General features: G+C 66.6%; 1 protein-coding gene across 1 annotated transcript in view; it reads right to left on the minus strand.

Annotated features, from left to right (window-relative positions):
• The window catches only part of SNAI1 (snail family transcriptional repressor 1), a gene marked incomplete at its 5' end in the record, with an annotated part of 2,771 nt that extends 2,171 nt beyond the window's left edge, over positions 1–600 (minus strand). The window contains one exon of the mRNA XM_031059092.1: positions 234–600. Within this exon, the coding sequence (XP_030914952.1) occupies positions 234–600 (367 nt within the window). The remainder of the gene's footprint in view (positions 1–233) is intronic.
• Positions 601–605: the final 5 nt, after the last annotated feature.

The raw sequence follows: 605 nt of genomic DNA on the forward strand, positions 1-605 counted from the left end.
GCTCCGGGCAGCCCCTGCACTCGCAGCAGCAGCGCAGATTTACGGGCTGGGCCTTGACCCTGCGCTCCGTTGCAGCCAGGAGGATATTTAAAGGACATTTCAGAGAGATGTGCCAAGGGGGTCTGGGAAGCTCTTATCTTCCCAGATAACACCCGGCCCGCCGATTCGCTGGGGCAGCGGAGCAGGGAAGCGGGAGGTGATAAGGGAGGGAGAGGGACAGGAGGGGACGTTACCAGTGTGCGTCCGGATGTGGCCCTGCAGCAGCCAGGGCCGGGAGAAGGCCTTCCCGCACATCTTGCAGACGCAGGGCAGCGTGTGGCTCCGGATGTGCATCTTGAGAGCCCCCAGGCTCACGTACTCCTTCTCACAGTACTTGCAGCTGAAGGATTTCCTGGCCTGGGCGTCGCAGTGCAATTGCTTGTGCTTGGAGAGCCCGGCGAAGGTGGAGTACGCCTTGGCGCACTGGGCACAGCGGAAGCGCTCGGCGGCGGCGGGGGCCGAGGCCGGGCTGGGGGGCCCCGAGCTCTTGCCTTCATCCTCCTCGCTGGAGAGCGCCGTCAGGTCCAGGGCGGGCGCGGCGCCGCCCGCAGCCTCGCTGCCCCGGC

This window comes from Geospiza fortis, unplaced genomic scaffold (assembly GCF_000277835.1).
Source record: "Geospiza fortis unplaced genomic scaffold, GeoFor_1.0 scaffold361, whole genome shotgun sequence".
NCBI classification, from domain to species: Eukaryota; Metazoa; Chordata; class Aves; order Passeriformes; family Thraupidae; genus Geospiza; species Geospiza fortis.